Genomic DNA, 15,455 nt, shown 5'->3' on the forward strand with positions numbered 1-15,455 from the left:
TTCAAGAGATAAAGGAAGAGGCCAATGATGTCTATGTTAAGTTTATAAATAATCAGGACGCTCTTGAGAGGGCAACTCGAGAGGTCGAAAGACTGAGGCCACTACACCATTTTCGGCCTACAGCAACACCACGTAAGTGTAGCCTAAACTAGCAAAAAGTGTGGCCTTTGATAAAAGTATACACTTTTGGACTTTCAACAACACTTTTAGGGGCTTCCCAAAAGAAGCGTAACCTTTGACATTAGGCAACACTTTTTAAATGTTGCAATCTTTGGCAACACTTATAAAGCGTAGCGAAATAGGTATAAGGGCACGCTTTGATGACGTGCATTAGCAACACCTATTTTTTCTTAGACTACACTTAAAAGAGTTGCCTTTTAAGATTTCTTGGTCACACTTAAAAAGTGTTGCCTTTTATTGATCATCTATTGCAACACTTTCAAAGCATAACTTTTATCTACCTAAAGCAACACATACAAAGTGTAACTTCAACATTTATAAGACTACATGTAGCACAAATATATATCATATAATTACGTACATACAAGTGACCTAAAACACAAAATGAACTAATTAATTATTAAATTGAAGCTATATATTTCAAATAAACTTCGAGAAATATTTCATGTACAACCATAAGATAGTATGTGTTGTGTATATACCCATACTTATATATCAATATTGTAAATGTGTACACAATAAATAAAATTTGTATTTAAACTTTTACAATAATTCAAAAACTCGTCATCATCCACTTCAAATTTGATCACCTCCATTTCCCTACACAAATAAGATATTGCATTAGGGTTCAAACTTTATAAGAAACAATATAAAATATTTGGTGTTATACAATAACCATGATGCACGCAATCTAACGCAAACAACGTTAACTGCTTGAATATCAATTCCTCTAGTAAACAAATTTGTTCCATCAAGAAATAACACAAAATTAAGAAATTTAACAATTACTCAATTTGAAATTTCAGCTGTAACGGAAAGCGTGACGGACCAGCGTAGCCATGACGGTCCGTCCTGCATGTTCGTCATGAAGATCAGAGAAGTAGCAAAAGAAACTTGTTCAACTGTAACAGAAAGCGTGACGGACCGTCGTAGCCATGACGGTCCGTCCTGCATGTTCGTTATGAAGATCAGAGAAGTAGCAGAAGAAACTTGCAAGTATCACAGTTCATCGGTATTACAAATAATAACATGATAATTATTGAAGGAAAGATCAAGTATCACAGTTCCACAATCTTTTGGGACATAGAATTCACTAAAGGATATCACAAAGTATCAAAAAAATGAGTGTACAATTAATAATGATGGAGTTGGGTAATAATTCGATTAAATCTCATCACATACAAACACAATATAAAAGATCTAGTCATAGAGAACTCAAGACATAATCTCTCATTCACAACAAAAACATACATTAGGTCAACTTATCAAGAAAAATACAGATTATGTAGATGTAAGAAGAATCACAAAGTAGTACAAGGCTGCGTAATTCAAATTAAAATACACATGTAATAACAATTACAGGAACATGATAGCCACATCCAAGTAAAATTCATTCAAAAGTGGCATGAAACAAGTCAATACTAAATGTCGAGAAGGTGATATAAGTAGAAAATGCTCTAACTTTACAAGGTACTTTATGTAGAATGGTTCAAATATAAGTAGATTTTCATAGATAAGGTTATTCCAAACGTCAATTCCACGGCCGTCATGACCACGACAGCCTCTACTGACTACAACGGCCCGTCGCGAGGTCCACAACAGCTCGTCGTGACCACGACGTCCCATCGCGAGGTCCGTCGACCCAGCCGCATTTTCACAGATTTCCTATACACAAATTTTTGAAGCATTTTCGTTCAATTTTCAAAATGAAATCTGATGGAATAGCAGTTTAACCTGAAATTTTTGAAGAAAATCGTCTTCTTCAGCTCTCCAATCTTTAACAACGAAGCTGAGAGGAAAATCTTCTTCTTTAGTTATGTTCAGAGAAATCGCAGTGCTCTTCGATTTTTTTTCAGCTCTCCAATTTTATTCTTCGAGTCTTCTTCAGCTCTCCAAATTTCTTACGCTTGATGAAGTTTGTTTTAAGCTTCAATTCTTCAATCTTTAGCTTTTCTCTTCAGTATTCAACGTCCTCTCTTCGATCTCCATCTTCTACTCTTCGATTTAAATTTTTTGGAGAAGAAAAATTGTGTGCTTTTTCATATAGGAAAGAACCTGTGTTGTGTTCTACTCTTCAGCTTTGGCCAAAACTAATGTGAGGGGGAGTTGAAAATGTTGGAGGGAATCAAATATTTTAGTGAAATATTTGAAAATGTTGGAGGGAAACTATAGGCAACACCTTTATAGTGTTGTTTTTACAATTATAAAAATAGGACCCTTTAAAAGTGTGGCCATATATATACATAATTGTTGCCATTTATTTCATACTATGACAACACATATAAAGTGTAGTCTATATCATTAAATGGTACACTTTATAAGTGTTGCCACTATTATCGTTGCGAAAAGTTAAAAAATTGTGCTACATTTAAAAAGTGATCCCAATAATATTTAAGGCTAACACTTTTCAAGCGTTGCTCAGATTTAGTGTAGATGTAGGCCTAAAATTGTGTAGTGGGCAGGGGTATGACGATTTTGACAACTGGATCCAGAAGAAAATCGAGAGGATGCGATACGAGAGTCTGCAAGACAAAGGACGTGCGGGTGAAGGTTTTCTACTGATGCTGAAGTATATGTTTCAGAAACACAAAATCCAGAATGACGACGGTGGAGAAGGATCATCTGGAGCAGCAAAGTGGACATCACCCCTGCGTGGGTTTCATTACATGTATATACACTACTTTAGCCCCTGAATGGGTCTGAGCTTGTTGCACTTTCTAATGGCCCCTGCGTGGGTCTGTCTTTATGTCTATTTCCCTTTTTAAAACATTTTATTCATTATTAACTATTATTTTTGGGGGCAATTATTTATTTGGTTTAAATTCACACGTACATCATTCGAATGCGCTAGGCCTACCCTTGGCACAAAAGGGTCCCTATGCATGATTAGGACGCGATATATATGTGTTCTTAAATGCTTATGTGCTATGTCGCTATGATTGAGGATATCGTAAACCCACTCCTAGCCAGAAATTCTAATGAATATAAGCCATTATTACAGATGTCCGACCAAATTCCTAGGTCTCAAGTTTCTCACTCAAAAGTCCATCTCCCATACCACAAGTCCTAAATATTGCTCTATCGTCTCGGGAAAGGTGAATCACCGCTATGGACAAAGGAAAGAATGTCCAGGCGGAGCTCTCTGAAGAGGAGTTGCGAAGAAAGATCGAACAAGTCACTCGAGAAATTCAAAAGGTTAAGGAGGAAGGACTCAAAGTTGACATGACCACGGAAATATACAAAGCTGCAGCCGTTACATTGGATTAAGATCTGGCGTCACAGATAAAAAGAATGAAAGAGGTTGAGATGGAAATCGAAAGCTTGAGGAAAAGGTTAATCTTGCTCTGTTTGGAGTTGCACGAAGAAAAGGAGAGAGAAGCAAAAATAGATATTGAGACTGCCGTACTGTTGGCCAATAGTGCGTCACTTGATAAGGAATTGACGACCCGTGGCAACTTGAAGGGCAGAAAATACCTCGCTCGTGACCAGGGAGCAGATAACAGTGGCCCCGACAATGAATTAATTGAGGAGGATGATGAGGAGCAAATCATCTAGAGGCCTCCATTTCTGATTGTCTGAAAGGAACGGAGTGACGCAACAGTAAGGGGAGAAATCACCGAAATGTTGTTGTCGTCGTCTAGGAATTTCAATGTTGTCTTTCAATTTCCTTTGTAATCACAATGAAAGAATGAATGAAAATATTTCATCCTAAATCCGACCTACGTTGGGCCTAAATTATCCTTGTGAGATACGTAGGCAGCCTTTCCCGGCGCGGCCCCTATCTCTAGAAAATTTATCATTCTACTCCGTGTTAGGAAGATATGACGATAAGATTAACGGAGATCAAAAAGCAGATGCAAGAAGACCATAGCTCAACGTGATTCAGCCTTCCCGGGATAGCGTTAAACAAACAAATTCCTGTTTGTTCAAAATATATTTCCTTCCTCATCCATGGGTTGAAGATATCCTCAAACAAAGCGACTAGTGTGTTTATCTGCTTTCTGTGTGATATTATGCATTTTGTACTCCGAATATGCACTAACAAATTTGTCTTTGAGTTTTTTCGCTTCTCAGGTACCTTTAACTGATCTGTGGCGAAAAAAGCTGGTAGATCATCCCTACTTAACCAGATCGAAAGGTCCTATATATTCCTTCCACGGACCAAATTCAGACAGAGGAAATACAGCTATGGGAGACAATAACGACGAGGTCAGTCTCACAGACATTGTGGTGGCTTAGCCCACCGTGGCAGAACAAAATGAACTAATTGTGCAACTGATGCAGCAGATAGTTGATATGAGAGTCGGGATGCAGCGAAGGAAGGACACGCCTCCACCCGGATTCGGCCCTAATTTTGTTTACGCAAGACCTCCGATGTACTTTCCCTTGTCCAACTTGGATCCAACTCAGAACCAGCCATCAACGCCCGTGCATAACCCGTCTGGGATAGATTTCACTGCCGAAAACCACCAGTATGCTTTCGTATCTTATCAAACACCCTCACCGCTTCTGAATAACCCTCCCCAAATGCAACCACACCCCGGAATACTCAAACAGCCCCACCACTTCAAAATCCGACCGCCTTCAACTCCCAAACATCACATCCCCACTAAACTCAAAACACCAACCTCAAAACTACCCACAAAACTACCAAACTGCACAAAAGGTCCCGAGCCCTTCCATATCTCCACCCCTCCTAAAAAGAATCACATTCCAAGTTCCCGTTCCGGCTGAGCATGAGGTGCACGGTTCCGAGTTGGATCACTACGAGGAGTAGGAGAGAGAGTAGAAAGCAAGGGAAGAATCAATGATCGACATAAATGAGGAGATTTAAAGGTCAATGAAAGAATTGCAATGCCTTCCAGATGTCGCCGGATTGAGCTATGCAGAATTGTGTATTCACCCAAACTTGAACCTTCTTGGAGGGTTCAAAATCCCCATGTTTGATACCTTCGGAGGGGTAGGAAACCCCATGGCGCACTTCAGAGCGTATTGCTACCAGCTCGTGGGAGTTGGCAAAGATGAGACTTTACATATGAGGTTGTTCAGCCGGAGTCTGTGCGGGGAGGCCCTGGAATGGTTTACGTCACAAGAAACCTAGAAATGGCCCAGTTAGAGCGCGCTAGCTAAAGACTTCATGATGGATTTGCGTAAAATGTTGAGATAGTCCATGATCGATATTCGTTAGAGGAAATGAAGAAGAAATCGACAGAAAGCTATCAGGAATTTGCCTTTAGATGGAGAAAAGAGGAAGAGAGGTTGAGGCCTCCAATGACTGAAAAGGAGATTGTAGAAGTGTTCGTACGGGTGAAAGAGCCCGAATACTATGACAGAATTATTTTGTTAATCAGATCCAAATTCGCCGAGATAGTCAAAGTTGGTAAGACTATCGAAGACGGCCTGAAGTCGGGGAAGATAGCCCGAGTATCCGCATCACCTGGATCTTCCAGACTGATGAGGAATAAGAGAGAGGAGGTTGCCGCTGTTTCATACGGGGGGAGAAAATTCCCCAGGAACTCGTCGAGTCCTCAAGACCGCTCCAAGCCTCCACCAAAGTCTCACCAAGCCTATCGTCCCCAATCCAATCATTCCGGCAACTACAATGCTGCCCCCACTTATCCAGATGCCCAATTTTTTCATATGAAAATCCACCCCCAAATGTCCAAAATTTTCTCAGTGTACCAAAATTACCCTCAATCTTATCAAATTCCTCCCCCTTACAAGAATATAGCTCCCAGCTGCACTAACATACCGTCAAGCTATAGAGAACCTTCCAACAACATATTAAGTCCAAGCGCTAGCATATCAAAGCCCCCTCCTGAATTACCAAGATCCAGTACAAAATTTCAAGACAAATCCCTACCCTAGAACCCAAGCTCCTTGCCCAAATGCTCGCAATTATTAACAAGTTCCTCCCCCTCAACAAAGCGGGTATGATCCTTCTCGTCCCAGGTTTGAGAAGAGGCCCTCGAGAAACTTTACTATTCTGGATGAAAGCCGGACCAAGCTATTCGAATGATTATCCGCGACCGGATACATCCACCCTTTGGGGCCGAACCCGTGGCTATCTACTCCAAGTTCTAAAATCCGGAGTAGAGATGTGCATATCATTCAAAAAGTCATGGACATGATACAGAAGACTATATGTATCTTAAGAACAAGATCCTGGATCAGATTGACCAAGAAGTAGTCTCCATCCATCCTGCGGCGCCGAATGTCAATACGAATCTGTAGCCGAATCATAGGGGTGGAAACATTAATATGATAGAGAGGGACAAAGACGAGTGTGAAGTCAAGAGGATTATTCCTGTTGCGCAGGAAGACATGGAAAAGGCTCTCTCTTCTTTAAGCGTCAAGGAAAAAAGAGAGTTCGTTATTCTGACACCTAAGAAGGTTGTTGCCTTAGTGCCCTCAAAAACTTTTGCCAAACCCAAGTTTGTCATAGAAATGGTTGTGGCCCAAGGCATGACTAGGTCTGGAAGATGCTACTCTCATGATGAGCTTCCTCACGGAGGACAAAATAAAGACCATGCCAAGAGACCAATAAGTGAAGCAGAAGCCAAGGAGTTCTGGAGAAGAATGCAGCCTAAAGATTACGCCATTGTCAAACACTTGGACAAGACTCCGGCTCAAATTTCTGTGTGGGCCCTACTGATGAGTTCCTCGTCCCACAGACAGGCTTTGATGAAAGCTCTTGATTAGACGTACGTGCCCTCAGGTACAAGCAGCGATAACGTATCTTCCATGATTCATCAGGTCATTCGGGGACACCGCATCAGCTTCTGCGAGGATGAATTGCCAGCGGAAGGGAGATCCCATAACAAAGCTCTACACGTCACTGTGATATGCCACGGAAAGGTCGTCAATCGTGTTTTGGTAGACGATGGATCTGGTTTGAACATATGCCCCTTATCTACATTAAAACAACTAAGATTGGACCTCGGGAAATTAGAGCAAAACCAGGCTAATGTAATAGCGTACAATGGTGTCAAAAGAGACACATTAGGGGCGGTGAACCTGACCCTCTTAATGGGCCCCGCAGAGTTTGACGTGAAGTTCCAAGTGTTGGATATCGACACAAGCTATAACTTTCTTTTTGGAAGGCCATTCATTCACATGGCTGGAGCCGTCCCCTCAACTCTTCACCAAATGATGAAGCTAGTATGGAAAAATGACGAGCTAGTTGTTCACACTGAAAGAAGCCACTCAGGAGAGCAGATGCCCGTCTTTGACGAGATGCCGCAAGGTTCGGATTTTTACACGGTGGATTTGGTAAATGCCACCGATGAGGATTTGACCCCGCAGATTCCCATGCCACCTGTGTATAGAATGATCGCCACGGTAATGTTGTAGAGTGGGTTCGATCCAGGTTTTGGATTGGGATGAAATTCCCAAGGGATTATCAAACCTGTTCTAGTCCTTGTTAAAGGATCAAAATATGGTTTAGGGTACACCCCCACAGATGACGATGCGATGATTAAGAAGAAAGAGGATCAAGGGTTGGCTAAACCAATCCCATATCTGTATCATTCCTTTCCAATCCAGGGGTATGCCGATCCTGGAGACTGTGGGGAGGGAATGTTTGAACTTTTCAAGGAGATCAATGTTGTTATCGAGGAGGAGGTCGAGCCAGCTGATATTTGTGATGCTGAATAAGGGGAGATGCTGCAGAATTGGACTTCCACGCCAATCCTTATGTCCCGAACTCTTAGATAGAAAGGAGTTATTTTATGCATACTAAAATCGGTGGTTGTCCGGAAGAGGCCCGAGACCCACCATTTCTGCATTTTTCTTAATTGTTCAAATTTTAAATTTTTGTTGTGATGTTTAAAAAGTTACATGGCCCTGTGACATTACCAAAGATTGCATTTTTTTTAGATGAAAGCCTCCTTATTTTTAACTTTGTTTATTGGGTTGTTTGTTATACTTTATTCTCCTATATTTTGTCTGTTTATGATTTAAGTAACATAAGTTACAAACCTGCCAATGTCATGTCATGTCATAAGCTAAATGAACCAAATGATAAAGATAACAGCAAGGTTGACGACTATGAAGAAGGAAATAGGGAACCACAGTAATTAAAGCCCGCGAGAGTTCGGAAAATCTGACACATCTGATAAAATTCTTCGAGCGTTTGCGTCGGTACAACTTGAAGTTAAATCCCACCAAATGTGCTTTTGGAGTCCTAGCTGGAAAGTTGTTGGGATTTATAGTCAGCAGAAGGGGTATTGAGCTTGACCCCTCCATGATTAAAGTAATTCAAGAGTTACCCCCGCCGAAAACGAGAAAAGAGGTGATGAGTTTCTTAGGGAGGTTAAACAATATCAGCCGGTTTATAGCACAATCAACAGTGGTGTGTGAGCCTATTTTAACGTTTTTGAAGAAAGAAGCCCCGACTAAGTGGACTGAAGAGTGCCAAACTGGTTTCGACTCTATCAAGAAGTATTTGTCTAATCGACCCGTATGGTCCCTCCACGAGAAGGGAGTCCTTTGTTGTTGTATTTGTCTATTTCGTATAGTGCCTTTGGATTTGTACTTGGTCAACAGGACGAGACAAGACAGAAGGAAAAGGTTATCTACTACATAAGCACGAAATTTACTCCGTACGAATCTCGCTACAATTTGCTGGAGAGAACATCTTGTGCTCTGACGTGGCTTGCCCAGAAATTGAGACATTATTTTTCTTCGTGAACTACATATCTCATTTCCAGAATGGATCCGCTGAAGTATATTTTCCAGAAAGCGATGTCAACCATAAAGTTAGCAAAATGGCAAATGTTGTTGAGTGAGTTTGATATCCTGTACGTGACTCAGAAGGCAATAAGTCTTAACTGATTATCTTGCGGAAAATCCCGTTGACGAAGAATATGAACCACTCAAGACGTATTTTTACGATGAAGAAGTGTCATTTGTGGGTGAAGATATTTTTGAAAAATACCCCGGTTGGAGGTTATCCTTTGACGGAGCGGCGAATCACCAGAGTAAAGGTATTGGCGCAGTCTTAGTATCAGAATCATGACAGCACTATCCTATGGCCGCTAAACTACGATTCAATTGCATAAACAACATGGTTGAATACTAAGCTTATATTCTTGGTTTGAAAATTTCCATCGACATGAATGTCTACGAGTTACTGGTCATTGGAGACTCAGACCTGTTGATTCATCAGGTTCAAGGTGAATGGGCTTTGAAGAATCCAAAAATATACCATGCGTACGGTGTGTGCAAAATCTGTGTACAATATTTCGCAAGATCGAGTTTAAAAATTCTCCCAGAATAAAGAATGAATTTGCTGATGCTCTCTCCATCATCACTTCGATGATCAAACACCCGGATACTGATTACATTAACCCGCTGGATATAGAGTTGAAGGAACACCAAGTCCATTGTTCACACGTCGAATCTGAACCAGATGGTTTGCCTTGGTATTTTGATATAAAGAGGTATTCTGAATCTGGGACATATCCAGAAAACGCTACATCTAATCAGAAGAAGTGGATACGTTGTATGGCTCTTAATTTCTTTCTAAATTGAGAAGTCCTTTATATGAGGACTCCGGATTTGGGTCTTTTAAGATGCGTGGATGCTGCTGAAGCTGTGAGGCTTATTGAACAGATACATGCTGGAGTTTGCGGAACATATATGAATGGGCTTACATTGGCAAGAAAGGTTCTTCGAGCCGGTTATTTCTGGATGACTATGGAGAATGACTGTTGCAAATTCATGCAAAAAAGCCACAAATGTCAAGTGCACGAAATATTTGATATGAGTACCACCTCACCAACTTAACGCTATGAGTTCGCCTTGGCCAGTTGTAGCTTGGGGAATGGATGTCATCGGTACTATTGAGCCAACCTCTTCTAATGGACACAGATTCATTTTGGTTGCCATTGATTATTTCACCAAGTGGGTGGAGGCAGCCTCTTACAAGTCGGTAACCAAGAAAGTGGTGGCCGATTTTGTCCGCAACAATTTTATATGCAGATTTGGAGTTCCACAATCTATCATTACTGATAACAGCGAAAATATCAATAGTCAGCTGATGAAAGAGATATGTTAGCGACTTTATATTATTCATCGAAAGTCAACTGCTTATCGCCCCCAAATGAACGGAGATTTAGAGGCCGCCAACAAGAATATCAAAAAGATTTTGAGGAAAATGATCGACAAACAACGAGGTTGGCATGAAATGTTGCCATTTGCTTTACTAGGTTATCAAACGACGGTCAGAACATCGACTGGGCTACTCCATACTTGCTAGTATATGGAACAGAGGCAGTCGTACCTGTTGAAGTCGAGATACCGTTCTTGAGGATCATCCAGGAAGCTGAATTAAGTAACGCCGAATGGGTTAATAAACGGATTGATCAACTAGCTTTGATTGATGTGAAGAGAATGGTCGCCATTTTCCATGGCCAGTTGTATAGACAGAGAATGACTCGCGCTTTTCACAACAGAGTAAGAGCCAGAAATTTCGATGTTCGTCAATTGGTTATTAAGCATATTTTTCCTCATCAGGATGAGTACAAAGGAAAGTTCGCACCAAACTGGCAAAGCCCATACATGGTTCGTAAAGTACTATCTGGAGGTGCTTTTGTCCTGTAAGAGATAGATGGCAGCATATGGCCCAAACCTATCAAGTCAGATGCTGTCAAGAGATACTATGTGTGAAGTTCCAATTTTCATTTTCTGTCATTTACTTGTAATTGTTCTGTTTGCTTGTATTTGTTCAATTTATTTCTTATCCCTTTTTGTAATGAACTACGTTCGACCTGAATTCTCAAGAATGAGATACGTAGGCGGCCTATGTCGGCCTCGGTCGGTTTCATTGTAAATTTTATTTTGTTAACCTTCAAGGGGAACTACGTTTGAACTGATTCCAGCCTTTACTGGATACGTAGGTGCCACAAGGGTTCGGTCATATCTCCGGTGAGTTCTATCCCGTTTACAATAGAACAGGGACAGTATTTTTGAGAGGGACTCAAAAATTCTCCAGATGAAGCCTTCTCTTCAGCAAGTCAAACTAAAGACATTTCGAGATCTGCAACTGGAACAGTAATTTTTAGAAGATCTCAAAATTCTGCGATCGGTTCAGTTACATTGGAAAAAGGAGCAAGATAGTGAACTGGGACAGAAATTTTGAGGATGGCCTTAAAATTTCGTTAGAATCTTCCCTACATGTCCGGAGTGCCTCTGAAACTCATCAGCGAGTGTGAGATTCAAAGGAACTCGTTAAGCCTGTTATGACATGACTTGGCAGTAACTTTTTCAACATACTATTTCTTAAAGATTCTTTTTATTTCTCTTAAAATTTCCCTTTTATGTTTCATTTATTTTGGCGTAAGATATTTTTTCATATCTATCAAGAGTCGAGGAATCGGGAAATCAAACAGAGATATCAAGACAAGGAGCAGACAACTGAAAGAGTCGACACATATCAGTATGTTTTAAAACTAACAATTTTTCTGTGGATGCAGGCTTATAACTTCACTTTGAAATCGGCCAAATTCTCCCGACGAATGAATATGGAGAGCTCCCAAAGAGGAGAAAACTATCTCTAAAACATATGATTTTACTGGGAACAAGAGGCAGTTCATATCGTTTGTTTCAGAGTGCTTGGGAACGTGGTTTGTTTATTTCAAGCCATTCCCGACAATGTGAAATTTACGAAGGGCATCAGGCCAGAGTCCAAAAGTGAATCAAACGGGACTCTCAATGAAGATCTCACGATTTCCGTAAAGGACACTATTTGCATTGCGTTAGCAAAGCAAGATAAGTTTTGTCAATCAAGAAAATGCATTGCCCTAGAAAGGATAGTTATGTTATTATTATTTTATCATTATCAATCAAGTTGATATACTATTTGTAGATCGTCTTACCGTTACCATCAGCACAGATGATATATATATTCCAGCATCGTGGAAGTCATACAGTGAAGAATCATGCATCGCATAAATCATGCATTGCGGAAAATTATGCATCCGGAAAATCATGCATCATGGGAAATTGTGCACTGCGTAAATCATGCATAGCTAAAATCATGTATCACGGAAAATCATGCATCACGGGAAGTCATGCATCACGAAAATCATGCATTGCGAGTTAACAATTCTGTTCGACGAGAAGATTTCATGCCTCGTCAAAATTTATACATCGCGAGAAGATTTCATATCTCGCTGAAATTTAGACATCGCGAGAAGAATTCGTACCTCACAGGAATCTGCGCATTACGAGAAGAATCTATGCTTCGTTTAAAATGATGCATCGCGGAAAATCATGCATCGCGAGTCAACAATTATGCACGACAAGAAGATTCCATGCCTCGTAAAAATTTATACATCGCAGATGATTTATACCTCGCTGAAATTTAGACATCGCGAGAAGAGTTCATACCTCACTGAAATTTATGCATCCCGAGAAGAATCCATGCCTCGTTGAAATTTACACATCGCGAGAAGATTTCATGCCTCGCTGAAAGTTATGCATTGCGAGAAGATTTCATATCTCGCAGGAATTTACGTATTGCGGGAAGATATTCATGCCCCGCAAGAGGACATACACGGATAAAGAAAGGGAAATTGTGTATCCCAAGAGCAACATTTATCAATCGGCCTCAATTGCATTCTTTTGTTTTGATAAAAATAAACATCAAGAAGAGTATCGAAGATGACGACAAAAGAAACGTCAATACCACATCAACATTTATTTGTTTATTCTGACATCAAGTATAGAGAGCATTGAAGATTATATTGCAATAACAAGGATAAGCTTTATTTGCTGGACGTCGGACCGATCGAGTCAACGTCGAATATTGAGGAGAGCAATGAAGTGTCGACATGGTAAAAAGACACTGTCTCCCATCCTAATTGCATTTTTAAACTGACGAGTTTTATCTTAGTCTTTTCCGAGAGCATCCAAGAGCATGAATTCTCCGAAAATCACAGGTGCGGACGACATCAAAAAGGATGCAGCACAACGTGGACTTTTTCTTAGCAGCGAATTGGGACACAGTCCAAAGAGGAATGTCAAACTCTTAGGACGCGGGCAAAGGAGCGACTTCCACCACAATCGAACCACCCCTATCGAAGCATGCATGTTTATATTTAGTTCTGTCAGTTTCAGTCTCGCATCCGGAAGTTTCGATTTATCGGAAGCAAGTTTCCAATCTGAGCTACAATGTGCCAAGAGCTTTGGAAAGTATGTGCATGTAAGTTCTTAATTATGGGTGTGAAGCGCGCCACATTCATTTCTAAGAGGTTAGAAGACTCGTTTTCATACTCGTTTAATTTGTCACTTATCAAAAACCAAAGGTTATCTAGCTTAGTAAATTTCTTTTTCAACCGATCGAGTCGAACTACACACAGCTTGATTCCAAAGGTTTAGGGACATGTAAGCGAATTTCATGTTGAAAACTCGGCTGTATTCCAACATTCGCTCTCGAATTCTATTCTCGAGCATTTCGATACCTTCATAATTCGATATCGAGGTTGCTTGTGATTCTTAAAAAATCATGCGGTAAATCAAGCTTATCGAACTACAAGTGGCTTGAATTCTCATATAGCCTGAGATATATAGGAAACCTATTTCAAGTGTTCGACCATAATTCCTAAACCCTTTGTCGATTCCTTCCTTTAAAAAATCAATTGGGTTGGTCAAAATTGGTTTGGTCAATTTCATTTTCCCCGAGTTGCTTGCATCAACCCAAGTAAAATGAGGGACAGTTGTTGACACCTAATTTTGACCCGCGTTGGTATAAGTTGATTTTCGAGCTTCGTAAGTCTTCCAAACAATTTAAATTAATTACTTTTATAAATTTTGCAAAATATAATAATATAATGTTTACATAGTTATGTATATATTGGTATATTTTACATTATCCGAAAATCATCCGAAATTTTATTTTTTGTTTTAATAATAATTCTATCTTAGTTAAAATTAGGATTATTTGAGTCACTATTAAATAAATAAGCCCGTCGATAAATTTATACCAATTTCATTTTATTTTAAAGTAATTGACTACTTATTAATTTTAACTCATTTGGGCCTCTTCCCTTTTGTTTCCTTTAGCCTAAGCTTTACTCCTTATTTTCAGCCCCAAATTGATTCCCAACCAACTCCATCGGCCCAATTCCCCTCAACTCAAGTCCATTTTCCCCAGGCCCAAACCCCAAGTACAACCCGACCCAAATTTTCCCACTTCCTTCTTCCCCATACCCACGCGCTAATCCATCTTTCTCCTTCTTCACGAAATCCCCCACACCCAAACGTGATATCTCCAGAAACGTCGCCGTTTCCCAGCAAAATCCCCAGAAACCCCCTCCACTCTCTCCCGCGTCTCCCACCATGCTCTCTCCCTCCTCTCTCTATCTTGCATGGGTGCGGAGTGAGCAACCCACTACGCGTTTGGTTGTCCTCGTACAACCTCTGCAACATCTCCCGCCTCATTCTGCAACGCACAAAATGACACGAGAATTCGTCCTTGCGGTGTGGATTTGAGCCACGCAAGGCCAAAGGACGATCGATTGATCCGAGTCTTCCACCTCACCTCCCATCCGTTGGGAATTTAGCATCTAAATGGGATATTCCTTCAGCTTTGGATAATATTTTGAATTTGATTTTTGAATTCAAAATGTGCCAAATTTCGGATTCCCTCGTCTGCCAGGCCTTCCCTTCGAAACCCTATTTTCTCTTCCTCTATATAAAACCCCTTTGTTCTTAAGAAAAGAGGTTGGAAAGTTGAAGAGAGGGCTATCACGGAGCATCATTAGGATTTTTTTTAGAGAAAACATTCTTCTTTCTTCTGTTTGTTATAGAAGAACGGTCAAAGTTCTTTAGATTTTTTTTACTTATTCCAGATGAGCTAATCGACCAAGTAACTTCCATTCTGTCATTTGGTATTCGCGTTTCGACTGGTGGAAATTAGTGTTGTTGGTGCTCGCTTTCATCTCCATTTCGTTGCCCGAAAAAAGGTACGACTTATCCTTTTGAACTTACTTCGCCTTTGTTGGTTTTATGCGATTGGTTTGGTTGTGCCTGTCGATTTTTACCTAGTAATAGTCTTATTCGTTTATATGTGTTGCTTTTCTTCGACTGCTGCTCTTTTTTTCATCTTTGTTTCTCCTCATGTTAAGTATTTAGTTGTTATTTGTTAAGTCGCGTCTTGTTTCAACATCAGATGAGAAATGATATTTGTTGTTGGTTTCCCCTGTTTTGCTACTGTTTTCGTTGCAACATTAATCAGTCTAGCTGTTGATGTACGTTTCATGATAGAAATA

The 15,455-nt window shown here is 40.3% G+C and overlaps 2 protein-coding genes across 2 annotated transcripts; both read left to right on the forward strand.

The window, feature by feature from the left end:
* The first annotated feature begins 9,360 nt into the window (after positions 1–9,360).
* Positions 9,361–9,890, forward strand: LOC138348860 (uncharacterized). Its single transcript, XM_069298452.1, has 2 exons — positions 9,361–9,685; positions 9,796–9,890. The coding sequence occupies exons 1-2, from the start codon at positions 9,361–9,363 to the stop codon at positions 9,888–9,890; spliced, it is 420 nt and encodes a 139-aa protein (XP_069154553.1).
* Positions 9,891–9,973: 83 nt separating this feature from the next.
* LOC101251984 (uncharacterized) lies at positions 9,974–10,785 on the forward strand. The gene is made up of 2 exons (XM_069298453.1): positions 9,974–10,110; positions 10,392–10,785. The coding sequence occupies exons 1-2, from the start codon at positions 9,974–9,976 to the stop codon at positions 10,783–10,785; spliced, it is 531 nt and encodes a 176-aa protein (XP_069154554.1).
* The last annotated feature ends 4,670 nt before the right edge of the window (positions 10,786–15,455 follow it).

This window comes from Solanum lycopersicum, chromosome 5 (genome assembly GCF_036512215.1).
Source record: "Solanum lycopersicum chromosome 5, SLM_r2.1".
Classification (NCBI taxonomy): Eukaryota; Viridiplantae; Streptophyta; class Magnoliopsida; order Solanales; family Solanaceae; genus Solanum; species Solanum lycopersicum.